We start from the raw sequence: 20,601 nt of genomic DNA on the forward strand, positions 1-20,601 counted from the left end.
CTAGAAGGAAATGATTCTCCAGAATTGCATCCCCTTAACAGCAAGTTGTGTGGCAAGGCTCCCAGACCAGCCCCTTGTTAAAATAAATTCACACGGACACAGAATATTTAGTTTAAGGTTATTGGCAAAATTTTAGGCCAGAACTTTATTGAATTACAGAAATGTGAGTGGTATTGGCTTAGGGGTTGGCATAGACTCTACCGGACACCTGCCCGGTTTGCAGGAAGTCAATAAGGGTAAACCATCCCAATAAGAAGCCATAGGGAACCTGCCTGTAGCTTTCCTCGGTGTTCCCAGAGGCCTGGCATGGCCCTAGCCCCTCAAGCGGACTTTGGACAGGAACCAGGCCCTGGCTTCCTTTAACAGAATACCCTGGGTCAATGGAGGGGCAGGCGATGGCTGACCTCCCCTCCCCCACAATCCAATGAGCCAATGCCTAACCGCCAAACCTTACAAAGTTGTGACGATTGCTAAGAGGTAGGCAAAAACCAAGTGGCCCGTGCCAATTTGCCAAATGGGAAAATTCCTTCCTGGCCCCTTTCCCAAGACAGGCAACCAACCAACGTCCAAAGCAAGGCTAGAGAACACATAAATTACAGAGCAGGTGGGCAGGTGTTTGGCAGTGCGAAGCAGGTGCATAGCCACATCGCACTGCAACTTTTAAACTCCTCACAATCCCCCCACTCAAAAATGATTGGCCAATAGGTCTGGGGTGATTGTGATGCCACCCTGGCATGAAAGTGTTACTCCGCCTATGCCAGGGTGGGGGGAGGAACCGAGCTGGGGGCCTGCCCACAACCAGGACCATTCTAATGATGATCCCACTTATGTTTTCTTCTGCTATGAAACCAATGCAAACCATTAGAATTCTGAGAGATGTGAGATATTGGACATTATTTTTTGTTGTGATTCTCCCTACACATTGCAGACTTGGACTCTACACTACTGCACGCCGTAGAGGAGACAGTCTGTGAAGTTACTTTGCTGCCAGGTGAAGAAACTGCTGCAAAGGAAGGAGCTAACGGGGAGACTTTCAGCAAGAGCACTGGTATGGTACCTTTGGATTATTGCAGTGGCGTAGCGTGGGTTGTCAGCACCCGGGGCAAGGCAAGTAATTTGCGCCCCCTAACCCGTGGATTTGCGCCCCCTAACCCTAACCCCCAGATGTTGCGCCTGGTGCGGCCGGCCCCCCCTGCACCCCCCACGCTACGCCACTGGATTATTGGACTCCATCCCTTCTGCTCCAGGAAGTCCCTTGGTTTCTGTGGTGGGCATAGAAGATTGACAGGACACTTCTCCACCAGCCTGCTCACTTGCCTGCACGACATTCCACTTTTCCTGTGGCTACCAGGCCAGCCCTTGGATACAAGGCTGTCCTAATCCTAAAATGATTGGTGTTTTTGTGACGCTAGTCAAATTTGAGGAGCAAACTCAGCATCTTAAAGAGCCTTTAAATGCACCTGTTCACACCTGTACATGCCCGCCTCTGCCTCAAAGCTTCCCTTTTTGCAGAAGGCAGGGAGTCATTTGTGCATAGACAAAGGATTTGCTACATTTCACACTTCAGGTAAAATTTTGATGAACTCGTCTTGACCCATGCCAGTGCAAAGGTGGTATCTATGCAGCACTGTTGTCCCACCCGAAAAATATACCAGTGGACCAATACATGCACACTCCTGCTTTGAGCTTCCCTGTTGAATGAGGTGATCTGCTCTGATTGCATGTTTCATTTTTGTTTTAAATTATTATTTCTTCCATCCACACAATTCAGCAGGAGATCCCTCTTCATCTGAGGACCTGGCTAGCGTTGCTGTGTGTAAAACCAGGCAGAATGACAAGTGAGTTTCAGGTCCTATGGACATCATCCCACCCCCTTGGTCCCTACATGGTCACCTTCTCTCTCAAGCCTCCATTTTGTCAAGAATCTTAGCTAGTAAAGGAGCACAGGAGGCCTTTGCAGTTCCAGTAGACAAACCTGTGCAGGTTTCCCACAGCCATCTGGTTGGCCACTGTGAGAACAGGATGCTGGACTGAATGGGTCATTGCCCTGATCCAGCTGGCTCCCATCAGATTTCAAGGGGAAAAGCAACTATTTGACTTTCAGAAGATCTCTGAAGGCAACCCTGTTTAGGGAAGTTTTGTAATGTTTGATGTTTTATTGTTTTTAATATTTTCTTGGGAGTTGCCCAGAGTGGCTGGGGCAACTCAGTCAAGTGGGCAGATTATTATTATTACTACTACTACTATAGTAAAGGTAAAGGGACCCCTGACCATTAGGTCCAGTCGTGGCAGACTTTGGGGTTGCGGTGCTCATCTTGCTTTAATGGCTGAGGGAGCCGGCATACAGCTTCCGGGTCATGTGGCCAGCATGACTAAGCCGCTTCTGGCGAACCAGAGCAGCACACGGAAACGGCGTTTACCTTCCCGGCAGAGTAGTACCTATTTATCTACTTGCACTTTGATGTGCTTTCGAAGTGCTAGGTTGCCAGGAGCAGGGACCGAGCAACGGGAGCTCACCCCATCATGGGGATTTGAACCACCGACCTTCCAATCGACAAGCCCTAGGCTCTGTGGTTTAACCCAAAGCGCCACCCGCGTCCCACTACTACTACATTTTATTTTAATGTTGTCTGTCCTAACCCCATTTAGTGGTGGCAAAACCAGTGGCAGCAAAAGTGGCATTTTTGGGGAGACTCCTGTTTCCTTAAGCACTTCTTGTTTCTGGTGCCAAAGACACCTTATTTAAAGCTGGTTTCACCATCTCTGAGGAGTTCGGGGAGGGCAGCACTGGACTGGAGGAGGACCCCCCCCCCAAACAGATCTGAGAAAAAATATTCAAAGTGAGCTCCTTCAAACCCCATCACCTCTCCTATAACCAGGGAACTTGCCAGAACTCAACTCTGGCACCTATCAGCTGGGCGCCATTGCCATTCTTAAGAGAATGAGGGAGGTGTTTGGTGGGTTCTGGCACCTTTTATTCTAGAAAAATAACACTGCCTATAACTACATGGCCTGGTGGTGTAATCATTTGTCTCTTCTGGTTTCAGTGTGTCTCCCAGTGAGAAGGAAGTGGAGGTAAGCCTTTCAAAATGTTTGCTGTTCTTCTGCCTTCTCTCCCATGTCCAGAATCAGCCTCCCCTAACCTGGTGCATTCTATATATTTTGGATTATAGTTCCCATCATCCTTAATCATTGCACTTGCTGGCTTGTTCTGCTGGGAATTGCAATCCAACATCAGGAGGGCCACCAGTTCTCTCCATCCCTGGTTTAAAGCTGTTTGGATATCAGGCACTTGTTGAGAATTGCAAGTGAATTGTTTTTGTCATCCTGCTATTTGGTGTCCATTGGATCATCTTGTTACTGGTTTATTATATTATCTCGATGTCGGCATAAAATGTGTGTCCACAGCATAGTCTCTTCCAAATCCACACAGTTGTTTCTGATCTTGTGAGCAGCACGCCTCTACTTTTAGGTTTATCCTTCATTGCTGGTCAGTTTCTTCTCTTTTTAAAGAGAAGCCATTATCTGCTTGCTTTCCATCTGCAAGGACTGGTCCTCTTCTTTTTTGACAATCACTCGTAGCCAACTAAGATTGTCTTCCAAAAACACGGTTTTAACAATGAGTCCATAAGTGACTTTGGAGGCCAATTCTGGATCCACATGTCCTTCCACAGTGGTTTCCGGGCAGGAGTTGATCACGGTGAGGGTTTGCCAAGCGTGCCTTCCTCTTAGCATGTTTCTCCATTTTGCCCTGCATTGGAGCGTCTTCAAAAGCCATGACAACTTTGGTAAAGGCTGTTCTCCAATTGGAACACTCTCAGGCTAGTGTTTCCCAGTTGTCAGTGTTTATACTACATTTTTTTAGATTTGCCTTGAGAGAGTCTTTGAATCTCTTTTGTTGACCACCAGCATTACGCTTTCCATTTCCCCTTGCTGGTAGCTATTAATGGGCAATCCCTTTTTTATTATTATTAAATTAGTATGCACAGGAAACGAGAGACGAGAAATTTTTTTAAAAATTCCATCTTCCCGTCCACCCTCTCCTCTTCTTTCGCCACAAGTGACCTGTGTCCAGCTCCAAACCACATCCATAAATAGCTGCCAGATGTGTGTGTGTGTGTGTGTGTGTGTGTGTGTGTGTGTGTGTGTGTGCAATTTCTTTCCCTGAAAGGATGAACTCAGTGGGAGGAAAACTGTTTAAACACTGTTTAAACACATTCAATGCAATGATAACCATTGGAAGCGGCTCTCCTTTTGAGCAATGCCCTCTTGCAAACCCTTATGCACAAGCAAGACCCAAACAGGGGAGCCCTCAAGACTCTCGGGGTCCGAAGGAAGTACGCCAAAGAGAGACGCATACACCCTCTTGCCACGCCTGCGTAAACGCACATCTTGCGAGTCTCTCTCTTTTTCACGCTGAGGACCACATTTTCCCACCCAATTTTCTCCAAAGGGCTTTAAAAATAAAGAGTTGGAAAAGTTGTCGCTCTTTGGACAGGCGAAATGGGCAATCCCTTTTGATCAGGAAACTTGATTTTTATGTCATTGCCTGCATTGGTGTTGTGTGTATCTTTTTTCCCCTTCGCCAGGGAGAATTTCTTCGGCTGTCTCTGGGATTCAAATGTGACCTCTTCACTTTGGAGAAGAGAGTCAGGCTGGAAGAAAGGTCCCGGGATTTAGCAGAGGGAAACCTGAGGAAGGAGATTGCCAGCGCCTTGAAACTACTTGATGTAAGGATGGGCTACGTGCATCTGTTGCTCATTGTTTCCCTTGGCTTTGTTTTAAAAGGGTGAGGATGGACATAACATTTTTAGAGTGAGGTGGGTAAATTGAGAGTGTCCACATTGCAGCTTTGTCACCTCCTAAAGCAAGATTTGAAAACCAGTGAAAGGTACTGATTGGCTAGTACCTATGAAGTCACCAACACACTTCCCTCCATTGTTTCTCTGCTCCAAGGCCATTTGCAACAGTGTGTGAGTAGCCTGCCTGAATCGGGGGACCTTCTTCATGCCCTGAGCTATGACCATTCTACCCTGCTGCTTAATCTTCATTTATACAGTGGCTGCAATTTTTACATGCCCTCTTTTTCTTTTTGAACACTGTTCCTGTTCAGTCTCTGTCCTCTCTAAGTGAAGATAACCAGGCACAGGAGATCGTCAAAAAGCTTCAGAAGAGCTTGGAGCTGCTGAACCAGTACGCCACCAGGCTTGCCAGCAAGGCAGAAATGCTGGGGGCCATTCATCAAGTAAGTGGTCCATTCCAGAAAATGTAAACGTTGCCTCTTTCTTTTAAAAGCTGGGTTAGGGAACTTGGGTCCCTCCAGAGATTGCTGGACTCCCACTCCTGTCATCCCTCCCCATTGGCCAAGCTAGCTGGGGCTGATGGGATTTGGAGTCCAGCAATGTCTGGGGTGGGGCACAGGTCCCTCAACCCTGTTGTTAGAAGGCGCAAGCTTAAAATTGGTCCATTCCTTTATTGGGTGGATGGTGTGATCTTGCTATATCTGCAAATGTTTGAAGACCTGAGGAGGAACGGTTAGACAGGACAGGGCAGTCGTTACAGAAGAAGTGGAAGGTCCATTTAGGAGATCACTTCTGGAGTTGTGGTGTTGGGGGCAAGGAAGCAGGAGAGAAACTTGAGGGGCACCGTAGCAGAGGGTCACATGCCAGGAAGACTGCTGTGGTTCTCGTGGGAAGGAAAAGCTATGCATTGATCCTGAACAGCTTTGTTGAATGCCTGATTTCTAAGTAAAATCCACAAATGGATTTGGAGTAGAACCTCGCCTTGGCTGAAACTTATCTGGGAGATTGATTTTGCCTTGTGCTACTTGTGCAGAGCAAAGGTCCCATCTTCTGTCGGTTTACTCATTTGCTGTTGCCAGTGCTTTTCCCCCCAAGAAAAATAGGTTCTGGAATGTTCTAAGGAAAAGCGGGACATTCTGGAATCAAATCAGAAGCTGGCATGGCTTCAGTAAATCCAGGGCTGTCCCTGAAAAATAGGGACACTTGCAGGGTCTAGTCTCTGATAATGATTAAAGTCACTAAGGGCAGATTAAACTAACCTGAAGCTAACATAAGGACTCCTGTTTGTGCGTGGGGGTTTGAGGCTTCAGTCCTATCTCGTGGGCAAAACCAATATTGCTCAGGAATTGTCCGTCTGATCATGTTTACTATAACTACAGTGGTACCTCTGGATGCGAATGGGATCTGTTCTGGAGCCCCATTCGCATCCAGAAGTGAACGCAACCCACACCTGCATGTGTGTGGGTTGTGATTTGCCACTTCCGCACATGCGCGTGATGTCATTTTGACCACCTGTGCATGCGCGGGTGGCAAAATTCAGAAGTAACGCACTCCGTTACTTCCGGGTCGCTGCAGCACGCAACCTGAAAATACTTATCCCGATTGCTACTTTAACCCGAGGTATGACTGTATATGGTTATGTTTACATTACTGCATGCTCCACACCCAGCGAGCTCCCACTGCTAATTTTTGAAGCAGCGTTCACATATTAGCCACAAGCCATATCAACCCTGTGGTTTCTTGACAAATACTGCTGCTTGGATGCATTTATTTTTTTCTCAAACCAGCTTCAATCTGACGAGGAAAGTTAAGCTGCATTCAATTTGCACTTCAGAAGACAGTCTGCTTTAGAGACAGGTGTCACACCTGTGCAGATGACAACTTCACGAAGAGGAGCTCTTGGTGTGGGGAGGGGAAAGTAAAAAAGATTGTGTTCTTCGTTCGGGTGTAGACATCCTCTGATGTGAAAAATGCCATGCAAATGCAGCTTGGAATAATTGGAGAGAATAATTGGGTGCACTCTTCCCACCTCGGATCAAATCTATGCTTCCAGGTTCCATAAGAAAGCTGCAGAGATAGCGCAGGATAGTGCGCGCCCCGGAAATGATCTCTTTCAGCTTCTGCCTTCTGGAAGAAGTTACAGGGTTAAAAAGACTAGGACTAGCCACCTGAGAAAGAGTTTCTACCCAAATGCAATTTTGGTTTTAAACGCAGTGTACGGAGTATATTGTATTTAAAAATGGGGTATCAGAGTTTTTAGGGGGCTAACCAGGTTGGGATAGCTGGGATAGCAGGCTTGTTGGGTTTTCAATGTCTGATGTAGATTTTTCAATTTTGTTGTTCTGTATGGGACAATGACAATAAAGATTATCGTAATTGTAATTAATCGTAATTGGAACAGAGCTGTTTGAGCCTAGTCGACAGTTGCAGCAGGATCAAGTAAGAGAATGGACTGAACCTCTGTAGACTGCAGTTGGAAGGGGGAATTGCATTTTTAATACTCTCCTATGTAAAGCACACCCACCTGCTCAAGTAGAAAGCTAGCACAGCAGAAAGCAGGCTGAACTAGAAGCTCTAATCTGCAAGTATATTCTTCTTAGGAAATCTTCGCTACAGACAGAGGATACTAATTTTGACTCCCCCCATGGCATCTTAGGCTGAAGAATCAACTCTCTATCTTAATAGAAGCTGGGGGTGCTTGGGGGGGGGTGAGAATTCTCGCTCTGCTGGAACTCTTGGGTCCCCACACTCCTGTGGGGGGTGGGTTTGGGGGTGCGCTGAGCTCTAGCGCTGCCCTCCAAGCCTCTCTGCCAGCTCCGTGTCACAGACGACACTCAGCACACCGCCATTATCCTCTGCAGCAGCCGGAAGTCCTCAACTCTCTATCTCAATAGAAGCAAATCGCTGCCTTCCACTGTGTGTGCAGATCAGATTGTACAGTCCAGTGTTTACCGGAGCCATTCTGTGGCTCGCCAGGTTGTCCTCTTCCTTTTCCCCTCAACGCTTTAGGCGAGCTCAGCTCTGGAACAAATTAGCCCGGCGTCCTTCCAGATGTGTTTTTGGGGCGACACTTCCCATCGGCCTCAGTGGCTCGTTCTGCGTTTGCACGCAAGGACCGCTCTGCAAATTCTCCGGCTGGTCTCCGCGTGCCCCCCTAACTTTCTGTTTCTCAGGAGAGCCGGGCCAGTAAAGCTGTAGAAGTGATGATTCAGCACGTGGAGAACTTGAAGCGTACGTACGCCAGGGAGCACGCGGAGCTGGAGGAGCTGAAGCAGGTGCTGCTCCAGAACGAAAAGTCCTTCGGCTCTCTCGGGGACCGAGGTAACAGCTGGCGAGGTCCTGACTTGGCCTCGCATTAGCTGCCACCATTTGCTCCCTTGCTTACCTGACTGCTGAGCATCTGATGCCCGCTGAGCGTCTTGGACTCTCTCACTGGGGAGGGCGGCATGCGTGCATGCCTGAGCTAGTGGCAGCTGGCCCATTAGAATGAATGGACCTTCAATCTGCCTGCCTGTCTCCTTAGTGACAAGCAGTCCACTGCCTTTCAGCTTCCTCCTCACCTATCTCAGTGTTGTCCCTTGTAGGACTCAGCAGGGAGGAAGACGGAGACACAATTGCTATGCCTGGCATTTGCTCTGGCGCCACCTGCTGTTAGTCTCCCAGCCTACTGGTCGCAGTAGGCATCAACCACCCCTGGCCTGTGTGGTGTAGTGGTTAAGAGCGGTGGACTCGTAATCTGGGGAACCGGGTTCGCTTCCCTGCTCCTCCACATGCAGCTGCTGGGTGACCTTGGGCCAGTCACACTTCTCTGAAGTCTCTCAGCCCCACTCACCTCACAGAGTGTTTGTTGTGGGGGAGGAAGGGACAAGGAGATTGTTAGCCGCTCTGAGACTCCTTCAGGTAGTGATAAAGCGGGATATCAGATCCAAACTCCTCTTCTCCTTCTCTGCTGTGTGTGGGCTGAAGAAGACCATAAGAGCTTGCCGTATCAGGTCAATGGCCCATCTAGTCCAGCATCTTGTTCTCACAGTGGCCAACAAAATGTGAAGGCCGAGCATAGTTATTATGGCTAGTAGCCCTTGATAGCCCTGCAGACCTTTATCTGTGCCATAGATTCATTTTCTCCCTCTACTCTTATTGCTGTTGCAGATGAATCTTCGATTAAAAAGCTCTCTGGTTCCTTAAAGGTACAAATGTTGCTGCAGTTCTAAGCTTCTAGTTCTCTGCACACTTTGCCCCTGATACAGTGGTACTTCGGGTTACATACGCTTCAGGCTACACACTCCACTAACCCAGAAATAGTGCTTCAGGTTAAGAACTTTGGTTCAGGATAAGAACAGAAATCGGGCTCTGGCAGCGCGGCGGCAGCAGGAGGCCCCATTAGCTAAAGTGGTGCTTCAGGTTAAGAACAGTTTCAGGTTAAGAACGGACCTCCGGAATGAATTAAGTACTTAACCCGAGGTACCACTGTAACCTGCTTTTTCCTATGCTGTGCTCTGCTGCAATCTTCGACTCTATTGATCTCCACTCCAATGATGTGATTTTTTTAAAAAAAACCTGACATCTTTTCCTTAAAGAAGGCTCTGAAGTCAAATTTGGGTGTGTGATGTCTCTTGAACTAGATTCCCTTTTTTTCATTATTCTACGCAAACAACCAAATTGCCATCCTTTGCAGAATTTGGCATTTTGACAATCTGCTTGCTTTTTATAAAAGAAATTTTACGTTCTAGCTCATAAGGCTGTGATATTTTGAAAGTATGGGCAATGTCTGGTTAAGCCTCAAGCGGGAGGGAGAATCAATATTCTGCATGGTAACTTTGCTCCCTTACCACCACTGGCCGAAGCAAAATAATTGGAGTTGGTTTGTATGTGGAGCTGATGCAGGTGATATATACAGAGTAGAATGTTTTCAGCATCAGTCGTTGAAGAAACAAACTGTAGGTTCTGATGAGATTAGCTTCTGTAGAAGAATACAACATGCTAGTCTGGAGTTAAAATGCAAGTTACTGATAGGAGTTTGTTTTTCTAGTGCTGATGGTTCAAGTGGAACTCAAGAGTTGTGTAAACAGTGGCCGCAACCCTGAAAATACAGATTTTCAAGTTTGTTGGCGGTGCATCCTGTGTTGAAAGTTTAATGAGTACCTTTAAGTACTTTCAAGGGGGGATGAGGGAGAAATCCGTCTGGCTCACATTTTGATGCGGACTCACCAAATTTGCACTTCCCCCTTCAAAAGTCACTTCCTCCTTCAAAATTTTGTGTCGTTCTCCAACCAAAGAGTGCAGATAGCAGAATGTGTAACGTTAGTGAAAATTGCACAAAGAAAGCCTTCTGTTATAAGGGAAAACTGCTTGCAAAAAATGCATGTGTTAAACAAAGTTGGACACAAAAAGAGGTGTGTTAGAGACAGGCATGAAAATGCACATGGATATTCACATGATTTTTTAAATTTATTTACTCCACAAATGTATGCAAAAACAGGGTGAACTGAACTTAGCCTGGGAAAATGAGAAACCAACATTAACACTTTCAAGTAAACCTAGCAGGGACATTAGACGTACCATATTTTTTGCTCTATAAGACTCACTTTTTCCCTCCTAAAAAATAAGGGGAAATGTGTGTGCGTCTTATGGAGCGAATGCAGGCTGCACAGCTATCCCAGAAGCCAGAACAGCAAGAGGGATTGCTGCTTTCACTGTGCAGCGATTCCTCTTGCTGTTCTGGCTTCTGAAATTCAGAATATCTTTTTTCTTGTTCTCTTCCTCCAAAAACTAGGTGCGTCTTGTGGTCTGGTGCGTCTTATAGAGCGAAAAATACGGTAAATGCTCAAATTGGAGCTGATTCTGAACATAACCTGCTGCTGCGCTTTGCTCGCTCTTTGCCTTTCCCTCTGTTCTGCTTCTCCATATTCTGCCACCCAATTCCCTAGTTGAAGGAACTCACGGGGAGCAAGATGCCCTTAAAAAAACTCTGAATGAAATTTTGGGAACTTGGAAAATCCCTGTGTTTACAAATCTCAAAAAAAAAGTTGGCTGCCTGAACTGCAGAATTTCAGGCTTGGCTTTTCTCATGGTATGCTTATGCCTCTAAATGACCTGAAATGTAATACAGCAAAGAATCTTGAAAAGAAGTCCCTCCCTTCCAAAAGACAATTGGAATTTACAATTGGGCAACATTTTGGTGTCCTTGCTGAGTAGCCTTTTTAAGGAATTGGATGGAGGAGATGCTTCTTCAACTGGCAATAGTTTGCACAGCCATGTTCTTCCTTTTGAAGTTTTGTTCACATTACCTGTTACTCCTTGCCACTTGGTTTTTATTTTTCTTGCACTCTCAAAGGTAAGCCCCAAGTAGCAGCACATCTGGTGCTGCTGCAAAAGGCAACCTAGTGTAATATTTTATCTGTGTCATAACACCATGGCACTCTGAATGTCCTTATCTCCAACCCACATCAATGGCTTCTATCGGGGAGAGGCAGGGGACGTGAAATTATGTGTCTGTGGTCAAGCGCTACTCATTTCAGAAAAGGGAGCTGACATGCGATTAACATCTAGGGACAGGGAAGAAATTTGGTTTGGTTTGCATCTACAGATGCGGCTGACGCTCGGTTTGGTTTGCATAAAATGCCCGATTTGCATTTTTCTGAAAAAATATGAGAACTGAAACGCATCAGTGCTTTGACACGCTCACGCCTCCAAATTTTGCAATGCCGTTCTCCAACCACACGTGTACAAAAAAATGTGTTTTGCTAGGGGCGCTTGCTCTCGAAAATGTGTATGTTTAGGAGAAAAATCTATGAGGAGGGCAGTTTGCCTATGCCTGCTCTAGGACCCTGTCAATTACCTCCTTTCCAAAGCCCAGCACCTCGTTTAACCAGCTTTGGGAAGCCAGTGGGAGGGCTGTGGCGAGGGGGGGCCTGTCAAATGTTGCCAAGGGCCACACAAAAAGGACTCGGAGGTCCGTGCATTGGACCAGTCTGTACTAACTTGTACACATTTGTGAGACCGGGTACTCTTACACAGCTGAAGAGTTGCAGAAGGACATCTTGAAATAAGAATAACAACAATGGCATCTATTCTTACATATTGCTAAGCTGTACTTGGTTCATGTGAGCATTCCTTTTGCATAGAAAACCACAGGGCGTGTAAGCTCTCGAAGGCAGAACCCAACAAGCAGTGTCTCTTATTTTATGTAGCCCTCATCCCTACGCCGAGTTAGCATTGCAACCTTGCCTAGGAATACTGGAAATGCTGTTTTGCCGCTGGTATGTAGGCATTTTCCAGTACCGATAGTTTATTACCATTGATGTATCGGATAAATACATGCTGAACTCTCCTCTCCTTTTTTCTCCAAAGGCCCAGTTAAATGAAACAGATGGAAGTGACAAAAGTGACAAATTCAACAGGCGCCCTAGTTGGTAAGAAAGGAGTTTGTGAGGTTGAAAGAGATGGATATGCACTGTGTGTGTTCACTAATACCTTTAAAATGTTTGGAATTCAAGTACCGTATTTTCCGGCGTATAAGACGACTGGGTGTATGATGACCCCCAACTTTTCCAGTTAAAATACAGAGTTTGGGATATACTCGCCGTATAAGACTACCCCTCTTCCAACGCACACCAAATAAAAATTTAAAAAACCAGTCTCCAGTCCGGCTCGGAAATCTGCTCCACTTCCCAGTGGCCCGGGGGGGGGCGGGGGGGCAGGGTCCGTTTAAATGGAGGAACGAACCAGAGGGCTTCCTCTTTGGTTCGCTTCCTCAATCATTAGGACGTCACTGAATTTCGCTCAGTTATTGCTTTTGTCGGACCTGCTGAAGCATTTTGGGGGGATTTTTTTACTGCTTTCGTTGAGCCGCTCTCGTGGAATTTGCTAGTGGTCTACTACCGGTAGCGGTTAGGGTCGTTCTGTTGCTGGAGATTGGGGGGGCTTCTGGGGCCAATTTTCAAGCGTATTTCTGCTTCATTTAGAGAGCTTGGTGTCCTCTGATTAAATTTGCTGTCGTTTTGTCCTTTGGTGGGGAGTTGCTGCAGGATCTGCTGCTGTAGACGGTGTATAAGACGACCCCTGACTTTTGAGAAGATTTTCCTGGGTTAAAAAGTAGTCTTATACGCCAGAAAATACAGTACTTCAGTTCCCAGTATAGGCAGGAGCTATATTGTGAAACACGCTTCTGGGACACTAGCCTAGTGAAATGTATCTGAACTTGGACACCACCTATTGAGATGCCTTCATACTGGCCTTTTGAGCAGGTTCGAATACAATGATTTGGAATGTCAGGAAGAAACACATTTGCTCCCCTCTCTTCTGTGCTAAGAAAACTATTATTATTATTATTTAGCATTATTTGTTCAATGTACATACCACCCTTTATCAAAAGATCCCAGGGCAGTGTGCAGCATTAAAAGCACATTTCGGAACATCAGTGATAAAAGCATAATAAAAAGTATACTGACTGACAGTCTAATCATAAAATAGTCATCATAATAGCTACATTTTTGCAGGCCATAGATTATTTAAAGTGGCATGTTTTTGCCTGGCATCTAAAGATATATAATAACGGCGCCAGGCAAACTTCTTTGGAAGAACAGTTTGAGGGAAATGTGCGTACAAACCCATGCATTTGTAAAAAAAAAATAACATATCGAAATGCATTGTGTTGGGGGGAAATGGCTGGTGCATATTAGTCAAAACTGGATACAAAATTGTATGTTGGAGGAGAAAATAATGCTAAAATGCTTGTGAATTTTTGTCGATTTTTTAAAAATAAAAAACACGCACAAATTGCTGCAGAAAGATGGAGAACTTGATAAAAAAGAGAGAGAAGCTTGATTGATTTGTCTAACCTTACCTGTGATTAACTGCCCCACAACACATAGTTTAGCTTTCGTGTGATAAATCCATAATGTTCTGCATTGGGGAGGTGTTTGGCCCTTCCTTTCATCGCTGCCGAAGGTATTCTGCATATATGGCAATGATCTGCTCTCAGGGCCAAATTTAGGTTTGATGAGGCCCTCAGCTACTGACGGTAATGGGGCCCTTTCTATGTCCAGCTGTCCTTTGTCAACAACAAAATGTCCCTGTTTTTTGTGTTGAATATATGCTATATGGTCATTTATGGACCTAATAGGTATCTAAAGCCATTTGCACATAACAAAATATGTATTTTATCAAAGTACCGTATTTTTCGCTCTATAAGACGCACCAGACCACAAGACGCACCTAGTTTTTGGAGGAGGATAACAAGAAAAAAAAATATTCTGAATCCCAGAAGCCAGAACAGCAAGAGGGATCGTTGCGTAGCGAAAGCAGCAATCCCTCTTGCTGTTCTGGCTTCTGGGATAGCTGCGCAGCCTGCATTCGCTCCATAAGACGCACACACATTTCCCCTTACTTTTTAGGAGGGGAAAAGTGAGTCTTATAGAGCAAAAAATACGGTAATTGTTTGAAATACAGCCAAGAAGAAGTATATTAATAGTGAAATACAATAAAGAAGAGGTATATTAATAGTGAAATAATTATTAAGCTCAAACTTAAAATGATTTTTTTATATTATGATTGCTTTCATTTTAGGGATCAATGGTCTCATTAGATAGTAAAATTCATGTTAAATTGATGTTTTAGGGGTTGTTTTTAAAACTCTAGAATGGATTAATCCATTTTGCGTTGCTTTCTATGGGAAAGCCGGCCTTGGTTTTGGTACACTTTGGTTTTGGAACGGACTTCTGGAACGGATTAAGTTTGAGAACCAAGGAACCACTGTACAGTGGTACCTCGCGTTAAAGATGCTTCAGGTTATGGACTTTGCTAACCCAGAAATAGTACCTCGGGTTAAGAACTTTGCTTCAGGATGAGAACAGAAATCGTGCTCTAGCAGCGCGGCGGCAGCAGGAGGCCCCATTAGCTAAAGTGGTCTTCAGGTTAAGAACAGTTTCAGGTTAAGAACGGACCTCCGGAACAAATTAAGTACTTAACCCGAGGTACCACTGTATATAGAAATGAGCAAACCAGTGATATTTTGGGGAGCAGGCTAGCAGGCGGGGCCCATGACTTCCATCATAGGAGCCTACACAACACAAAACAAAACACGGTTGCTGTATGTGGGTTTTATTCTATTTGTTTTTTATCTTATATTTTTGAAATGTACAACCAGGTTTGTTTTTCCTTTATTTTTTTGGGGGGCCCCCAAGAGAGTGGGGCCCTAACCTATAGCTTGTTTAGCTTATGCGTAAATCTGGCAGCGTCTGCTCTGCAAGGGCAAAGTAACCAGATCCAACCTCTTCTTCCAACAGGGGCTTAATGGGAGCAAAGCAAGGTGAGAAGCGCCCTTTGTTGCAGAGGTACGTAAGTTCGCCTTCCTGGGCTGAGTCGGAGGAAGAGCACACTGAGCCCAAGTAAGTCTCTATGCTTCTTGCACATTGTCTGGCCCTAGAAGCCAATGTCAAAATTGTACCTCATATGTCTCCCCCCCCCCCCCGCCAGGGTATTGCTTTCTGATGAATGGTGGTAAATTGTTTTCCTCCTAACTGCCTACCTAGAAAGCACCTGTGTATCTGGGAGTTGTAGTCTAGAACACCTGGAGGTCACTGCTAAGTCTGGGGGAGGAGAAATTTGATTCAGTTCACATTTAAAAGCAAACCTGCCTAATTCGAAATTTGCACTTCTCCAAATTGTGCAATGCAGTTTCCCGGCAGTGTAATGGGCACAAAAATCTATATGGGGAAAGCGTGCATAGAAATGCATATGTTAGTGAAGATAACATACAAAATGCACTGCGTTAGGGGGAAATTGGTTTGCAGAGTCTAATAAGAGAAATTAAATGCAAAGTTGTGTCTATTAGAAGAAATTCACCGATGAGTGAAAAAATTTGTTGCAAACTGATGTGGAGTTCTGAAACTTAAAAAAGAGAAATGGAAATGGACAGATTGGTCCATTCAGAGTTGGATAACCTTGGTTTAAGCTATAGTTTATATAGCACATTTGTGTGAGAGAGATGAAAGTTTCTGCAAGTTCCTTGTATCAAGAGAACATCCAATGAAAATATTTTGAAGGAGTAGTGTCTCCCCATAAGCTTCTTTCCAAAAGTTACACATGTCCAGAGAAGGTGATTGCAAGTACCTGAGATCCAGGTCCCTCTCTATAGTGGCCCCTTTTTTGTCTTGCTCCCTTCCAAGCCAGCGTATTTTAGTCCATTAAGAAAGCCTGCTTTATATTCACTTTAAAAACAAAAAACAAGTTTTTAATGTTTGAAGTTTTATTCTATTTTTAGTCCTCTGTTGGGAGCCGCCCAGAGTGGATGGGGAAACCCAGCCAGATGGGCCGGGTATAAATAATGAAAATTATTGTTTTTATTATTATTGAAAGCTTTTGTGGTCTAGGATACTGTCTAGACCAGGGGTAGCCAACATAGTACTCTTTGGGCTCCAATTCCAAAGTTGGAAAATGCTGTTGGGCTTGAGTCTTGCTTACAGGCTTCCCAGAGGCCTCTGAGAGAACAGGATGCGGCAATTGACCCTATTGAGTGGAGTGGTTCTTAACTTTTAAGTCAATGGTCACAAATGGTGGGAACAGTATTTGGAGGTCACCAAGGTGGCGACCCCGGATCCGGACCATGATATCAAAGCCGTCTGTAGGTTTTCTCTTGTTGGCATTTGTAGTTGGCTGTACAACTTCAATTAAAGCTTAACTGCATGCTGTTGGACTGGGTTGTGTTTAATAGCGTGAGCTGCCTTGGGGGCCAGTTTGGCTGGGGAGATGGATTAAAGCTGTAAGGATATTCTGGAGGAAAAGCATTGGGAAGGAAATGTTGCAAAGGACTAGAAACTTTGCATTTGGCAAATCCCTCTTATGCCCCCCCCCGGGAGTCTTGTGTGGCAATCCGAAGCACATAAGGTAGTTAATAATAATAATAAAATATTATTTATATCCCGCCCTCCCCAGCCGAAGCCAGGCTCAGAGCGGCTAACAACAGTAAAATAATACAGCATTCTAAAATCAATTCATTATAAAATCAGTTCAAATCAAATTAATGGCAACCATTGGGCTAGAGTTCTTTGAAGAATTACCAAAGATAGGGGTCAGGCTGGGCCTTGGCCAAAGGCCTGGTGGAACAGCTCTGTCTTGCAGGCCCTGTGGAAAGATGTCAAATCCCGCAGGGCCCTAGTCTCTTGTGACAGAGCGTTCCACCAGATCAGAGCCACAGCCAAAAAGACCCTGGCTCTGGTTGAGGCCAGCCTAACCTCCCTGTGGCCAGGGACCTCCAAGATGCTTTTGTTTGAGGACCGTAAGGTCCTCCGCGGGACATACCAGGAGAGGTGGTCCCATAGATACGAGGGTCCTGGGCCGTAGAGTTTGTTAGGATATTTCCGTTCCACCTTAAGAAGGGAGCAGGTTGTTGTGTCACAGCCTGCGTATTTCCTGTTCACAGGAAGTTTATGTTTTGTACATAGTTTTTTTCCCCTCTCTGCGCCTGGACATCGAAGCAGGCAGTCATGTTTTTTCCTTTGTTCTGACCAACGCTGAATAAAGTTGTAAATAATGCTCTCCTGAGTGCATCTTTCGCTGTGCGAACTCTGCTGAAAGAGCGTGCACCAGCCTTGGAATGTGGCATGTTATTTCTGAGGCTCGTGTCGCTAATTGACTGATACTGCTTTTCTACGGGAGATCGATGGATCGTCTGGAGACGGCATGGGGCATGATGGCCTTTGTCTCCCTGGCAGTATCCCAACATAGTTCCCCCTCATACGGTTGCAATGAAAAGGGGAGGAGCATTTGAGGGGCTGATCCTTTTGTCAAAGCAATGCATAATCTTGCCAGCCGACGGCAGCCTTACATGAAATTCTCCCTTACAGAAACACTCCCTTGGAACCGCCGGCTTCAGAGACGCGAGGAAGCAAAGCTTGGAAACTGAGCGAAAAGGAAAGCAGCTCATCAAAATGGGGGCTGCACTCACTGTAAGTGGCAGAGGGAAAGGGCATGCTTTGAATTTGGGTGTTTTCAAGCGACTGAATCGGAGTCGGTGGCAGCAAATAAAGGCAACTTCTGAGCAGGGAGGGGGAGGAATTCAGCTCACATTTAAAGGTGAAGATACACATGGTGTGGCCGGCGTTTGTTTCTGATGTCCACCAATATGGAAGAGATTTCCCATTGCCCACGCAGATCCTTGGAGAGGTTAACAACATTACATTGTTAAATTGTGGGGCTGTAATGTTAAGACACAGATCCTGACTCCCCCCCCCTTCTTTTGTCCTCTGTTCCTTGCCTACCTACCCATTTTGGTCCTCCTTGTGGCCCAACCCATTTCTGATGGCGGCTCAACCATCCTAAAACCAAAATTCTAAAAAGGGAAATTGGAGCACATTTCAGCAGGTCCTCGCTCCATGAATCCAATGAAGATCTTCAGATTTACTTTAGCACGTGCTGGAACACAACAAGTTGCTGCAAGTCTTGATCGCCTATGCTGTTGCCAACTGAGTCCTAGCCTAAAGCAGTGTTTCCCAACCTTGTGCCTCCAGCTGTTTTTGGACTACAATTCCCATCATCCCTTGCCACTGGTCTTGCTAGTCACGGATGATGGGAGTTGTAGTTCAAAAACAGCTGGAGGCACAAGGTTGGGAAACACTGGCCTAAAGCACCAAAAGTCTCCTCCCTGCATGCTTTTGTTGAATGGTCTCTTTAAATGTGAAGGTTCATTATTGTTCTACAAGATGTGTATTTCTTTAAGGGCCAGAGCAAAGAACGTGACCTAGTTTTACAGCTGTGAAGCAGTATAGCAGGTGCTGTTAAGTTATGTTAATTAAGCTGTTGGGTATAGTATATAAAGAGCAGCAGCACCTAGCTCTCTCTGTTCCCTGGTGGTTGGGTTGGTGGATGGGTCATGCTTACTGATATATTATAATTAATGTAAAAGGAGTTTTTGTTATTAAAACCTAGCTACAGTTATTTTAGGGACGCGGGTGGCGCTGTGGGTTAAACCACAGAGCCTAGGACTTGCCGATCGGAAGGTCGGCGGTTCGAATCTCCACAAAGGGGTGAGCTTCCATTGCTCGGTCCCAGCTCCTGCCCACCTAGCAGTTCGAAAGCACGTCAAAGTGCAAGTAGATAAATAGGTACCGCTCCGGCGGGAAGGTTAACGGCGTTTCTGTGCGCTGCTCTGGTTCTCCAGAAGTGGCATAGTCATGCTGGCCACATGACCCGGAAGCTGTACTCCGGCTCCCTCGGCCAATAAAGCGAGATGAGCGCCGCAACCCCAGAGTCGGTCACGACTGGACCTAATGTTCAGGGGTCACCTTTTACCTTACAGTTATTTTGTGTTGCTTGTAATGTGTGGTCTCCCCAGCACGCCTTCTGCAGTGCAACTAGTCTGCAGATAGCCACCATCTTTTTCCTCCCTACAGGTATAGCAGATTCTCCTCTTGGGCCTCCTCTCTCCAGACTGCCATCTGCAGGACCAGCAAGACTCTCTTCGTCTCCATCTTTGCGGTGGTGCTCCTTGCCGTTCTTTCCACCTTCCTCCTGGGCTTCTCCTTCCAGAGGCCAGCAGAAGGAGCCCCTGTCGGGACAGGCGACGCTTGGACATCTGTGCAGCAGCTGCTGTGGCCATATACTCGCCTCCAGCACCAAGCTCCACCTCCCGTATAATTCACTGGTGGGAGTTCAAGATGAGGTCCCTTTTGAACATCAAGATGGGGAGCTGTCCTGCCATGTGGTTTTCAATGGGCAGGTGCAAAGGGCTAGAAAATATTTCAAGCTCTCTGAACTTTCAACATCATCCAAGGTCCCCATGCAGCTTCCAGATGCAACGTCTCAATTTTTCTGGAGGCCCTGCCCTTGCAAGTTATTTCCTGGTAATTCAGTTCAAAACGAAACACAGTTTGATGCTTTCCGGCACCTTCTGAATTTTAAAAAATCTCTCTTCCCTCCCTCCCCCAATCGTACCGAAGCTGCAAGCTCTTAGGAAACGTGTTTTAGGAAACACTTGGGAGTGAATATAGTTTGTCCACAAACAGCTTACAAAGTATGGTATTTATTTTTTTCTGGAGGAAAAAATGCATCTGAAATGTTGAACCTATCGCAAACGTCAACCTCTTATTTTATTGACAGGAGTGTCTTCGACTCAATAAAGTTCTTAAGCGGTGCGTGGCTTCTCAAGAGTACGTTAGTAGCTTGGTAGACAGCAGTAGCTGGTACACGACGTCGATGAATAGATGGTGGGCCTGCCTAATTCTCTCCATTGCTTCTTCGCTGCCAAAGTCTTTGATCAGGTGGTAAAGGGTGGAGTGGAATTCCGTGTCCTCTGCTATATTCTTTGAGAAGTTGTCACTTTCCTCAGTGAGCTGGAGCCTCTGAGCTCTCTGCCCGTTGAACATCAGGAGGGCCCATTCTTTATCCCATACTGGCTCTTTTGTAAGGTGTTCACAGATCTACCGACAGGACAGGCAGGAGCTGTTACAGCCAACAACCTGATGGGCTTGGAAGTAGTAATGTTTGTTTGTTTAGAAAAATGGGGGGCTGGAGGGTGGCACCAAAATCTTCCTTTTTCAGAGGGGCTAACCTGTGGGACTCCAGCTCCCATTGGCCCCAGCAGCATGGTCGAGGGCTGGGGATGAGGGGGACTGCAGTCAGCTGGAGGGGATAGCCCTTGGGGTGGGGGTGTGTACAAGTCGGGTTTCAGTTGCTGAAGGCTGAAACAAGCTTTGCACACTCATTCTCTCTGCTAGCTGTCAGCACTGCCCATCCCCTAATCCCTACATTCTAGGCCAGGCATAGGCAAACTCGGCCCTCCAGAAGTTTTGGGACTACAACT

General features: G+C 46.0%; 2 protein-coding genes across 6 annotated transcripts in view; one reads left to right on the forward strand and one right to left on the reverse strand.

Moving 5' to 3' along the window:
• IRAG2 (inositol 1,4,5-triphosphate receptor associated 2) overlaps positions 1–19,933 on the forward strand; it is a gene marked incomplete at its 5' end in the record, with an annotated part of 60,413 nt that extends 40,480 nt beyond the window's left edge. The window contains 12 exons of the mRNA XM_081929254.1: positions 929–1,048; positions 1,772–1,838; positions 3,048–3,075; positions 4,590–4,730; positions 5,114–5,245; positions 7,976–8,123; positions 8,952–8,989; positions 11,993–12,061; positions 12,153–12,214; positions 15,089–15,190; positions 17,648–17,749; positions 19,193–19,933. Coding sequence (XP_081785380.1) covers positions 929–1,048; positions 1,772–1,838; positions 3,048–3,075; positions 4,590–4,730; positions 5,114–5,245; positions 7,976–8,123; positions 8,952–8,989; positions 11,993–12,061; positions 12,153–12,214; positions 15,089–15,190; positions 17,648–17,749; positions 19,193–19,436 — 1,253 coding nt within the window. The 3' untranslated portion in view covers positions 19,437–19,933. The remainder of the gene's footprint in view (positions 1–928; positions 1,049–1,771; positions 1,839–3,047; positions 3,076–4,589; positions 4,731–5,113; positions 5,246–7,975; positions 8,124–8,951; positions 8,990–11,992; positions 12,062–12,152; positions 12,215–15,088; positions 15,191–17,647; positions 17,750–19,192) is intronic.
• Positions 19,806–20,601, reverse strand: part of DNAI7 (dynein axonemal intermediate chain 7) — an 81,382-nt gene continuing 80,586 nt past the window's right edge. For all 5 annotated transcript variants that reach the window (XM_081926951.1, XM_081926945.1, XM_081926943.1 and 2 more), the window contains one exon: positions 19,806–20,218. In XM_081926951.1, coding sequence (XP_081783077.1) covers positions 19,943–20,218 — 276 coding nt within the window. In that variant the 3' untranslated portion in view covers positions 19,806–19,942. The remainder of the gene's footprint in view (positions 20,219–20,601) is intronic.

This window comes from Podarcis melisellensis (assembly GCF_964234715.1).
Source record: "Podarcis melisellensis genome assembly, chromosome: 10".
Classification (NCBI taxonomy): domain Eukaryota; kingdom Metazoa; phylum Chordata; class Lepidosauria; order Squamata; family Lacertidae; genus Podarcis; species Podarcis melisellensis.